The sequence below is a fragment of the Brassica napus genome, chromosome C9, assembly GCF_020379485.1.
Source record: "Brassica napus cultivar Da-Ae chromosome C9, Da-Ae, whole genome shotgun sequence".
NCBI lineage: Eukaryota > Viridiplantae > Streptophyta > Magnoliopsida > Brassicales > Brassicaceae > Brassica > Brassica napus.
The window spans coordinates 20,569,834-20,572,440 of NC_063452.1; the positions used below are offsets into that span (position 1 = coordinate 20,569,834).

A 2,607-nucleotide genomic window follows, 5' to 3' on the forward strand; every position below is an offset into this window, starting at 1 on the left:
TATATAGATAACAATGGCATAAGAGTCTTTTGCCACTTAATGAAGAAGATATTTTTGAAAATGTCATTTTAGTGGTGGTAAAGATGAAAAGTGGTAACATGAAAGTGGTAAACATAAAATTTTCTCTTGTTTTTATTCATTAATGAATTCTATCTTTAATTTTTCTAAAAATGTCAACATATTTTGATGATATTCTGTCATTTATATTTAAAATGTATCTACTTTTACAATAATTTTTTTATACACCACATAATCAAATAATAATAACACACGTTTTGTATCTATAAAATTTAATGGGGAAATTCTAACTTTACCTCAAATTTAATACAATTTTTTAAATTTATCTTTAAATGATAACCATTTTATAAATACTGTTAGTTTATTATGAAAAACAAAATTAACCCTCTTAAATCATTATAAATAATTAAAAAGTATTTATAAAATTTTATAAACTCAACCTTACCCCTTAAATGCTATATCATAAACAATAATCACTAAACTTTAAACTCAAATGTTAAATTATTTTTGATTGATTGTATTTTTGAAAAGTGATATTCAATTTAGTGTATTTCAAACAATTTCTCTTTAATCAGTACATATACCGTAAAATCAAATATTTTTTTTATTTTTACTAAAAACGTACATATCTATAAAATATTTTTTTTTTGGAAAACTAATAACTCTTTAAAATAATAAAATACCATAGTTCCAATATTATTAGTTTACAGAGGTTTTAGTGTTTAAAAAAAAAAGATTTGTACTGTAATAGATAGAAAACAATTCATAAAGTCAACGTACCAGAGGAGGGTGGCTACGCTTAGATCGTAATAAAACAAAACTATCCAGGAAGACACGGTGCGGATGATTATAATTCCGCCGCATATAACAGTTGACGCAGAGATCAAACGTGTCGCAAACACATTGCGATTCAAAGCACGTTACACACGTAAAGTACAAACCAATGAGAGGCTGGAGGCACGTGCGGCAACCGATGGTCCGCGTCCGAGCCACATAGTAAAGCGTCAAGACCTCCCAGAAGTCAAGCTGGCCGTCTCTGTTTCGGTCGAGCTCCTGAAACATCTCGCGACGGACCCAAGCTAAACCGGTGGTTCTACACAAGAAGTCGGTATACTCTTGAAAGCTGACACGGCCATTACCGTCACCGTCCATTGAAAGGAAAAACTGCCATGCCAAATTCTGTTGATCCGTGGAGCCGTTGTTGTAATAAGCAATTGCCGCTTCATTGAGCTCTTGCATTGTTGAGAAGGTTGTTGAAAAAGATAAAATGAATGAAGAATCTCTTGTGGATTTGTTTTTCAAAAAGGAAAAATCTCTTGTGGATGTTATGAAGAGGAGACTTTTGCTTAGGCCGATTGTCAACGTCTTTACCAAATACTATTTCTCATTTGTTACATCAAGACCATGTAAACTCTATTAACTAATAGAATGTTGTTAAAAAAAAATGTCCTTTATTATGCTAAACACGTCTACATTGAAGTTCAATAAACCAACTGTAAGCTTTTATTGAATTCTAGATTAGTTGTAAGAATTCATTAGAATTGAGTGAGTTGTATATTACTTCCTCACTGAATCTTTTCATATATTAAGCTTAACTCACTTAAAATCCCAGCAACTCGTAAAAAAAGAAAAAATAGTTGATTATAAAAGGGTAATCTGGAGGAAAAAAAAAAGAAAACACTAACCGATCTCAAGATGAAAGGGAAATAAGGCTGGCATAAAAGATGTATAAGTATATGGATGCATATCAAGGTAAAAGAGCATCTGATGCTTTCAGAGAAGATTTAATTCTCTCATAAGCTCTTCATCTCGGGGACCTAATTATGTTGGACCTCATCATTCCGATCAAACATTTGAATTTTTGACGATCGAATTCCTCCATACTCAAGAGATACGTTGGCAAACAGTCTTTTGTATGGTTTAACTATACATATGATTTTATATACATCATTTCCACGACATAGTTTCCTTGTAATCGCCTGATTCTTACTTTATTAAGAGGATATTTCTTAAAGGTATCATCAAATTCTTATAACTTGTAGATATGCAGACTTTAGATTCAACAACTAGCTCTGTTTGTAGAGACCAAATAATTATCAAACGTAGAAGCTTGAAGCTCGACAATATACATGAATACAATCTCTAATATCTCGTGTTAACAAGGTTCAAATTAAAGTTGTAGAGTTTTGCGGAGATCACGGGAGCATAAAGACGTTTATACTATCGCAGATTACTCCTCGAGTACAAAGACATTTGTATCGATCGCCTTAGATGTGTTTTTGGGGTACAGAGATGGACCGGTATACTAGTGACGTTTCGAGATATGCATATATCTTTATAAGAAAATACATGGTGCATAGGATATGTACTATCAGTGTGTTGATTATCGCACCGTCATTTTCACCGTCGTTTTTCACTATTGGTTTCTTATTCTATTTTAAAATATTTTTGATATAATTAGTGATTTTTTACAATGAAAACCAAAACTGAAATTGTTATACCATGTATAGTTTTTTATATTTATTGTTAAGAAACAAATACCTCACACCAATCTCTTATTTAAAAAAAAAAATTTGTGAGACAATTTTA

General features: G+C 31.2%; 1 protein-coding gene across 1 annotated transcript; it reads right to left on the minus strand.

Annotated features, from left to right (window-relative positions):
* Nucleotides 1-226: 226 nt before the first annotated feature.
* Nucleotides 227-2,294, minus strand: LOC125592425. Its single transcript, XM_048767559.1, has one exon. It carries the CDS (start codon nt 1,255-1,257, stop codon nt 790-792), a length of 468 nt encoding a protein of 155 aa, XP_048623516.1. The 5' UTR covers nt 1,258-2,294; the 3' UTR covers nt 227-789.
* Between the last annotated feature and the right edge of the window lie 313 nt (nt 2,295-2,607).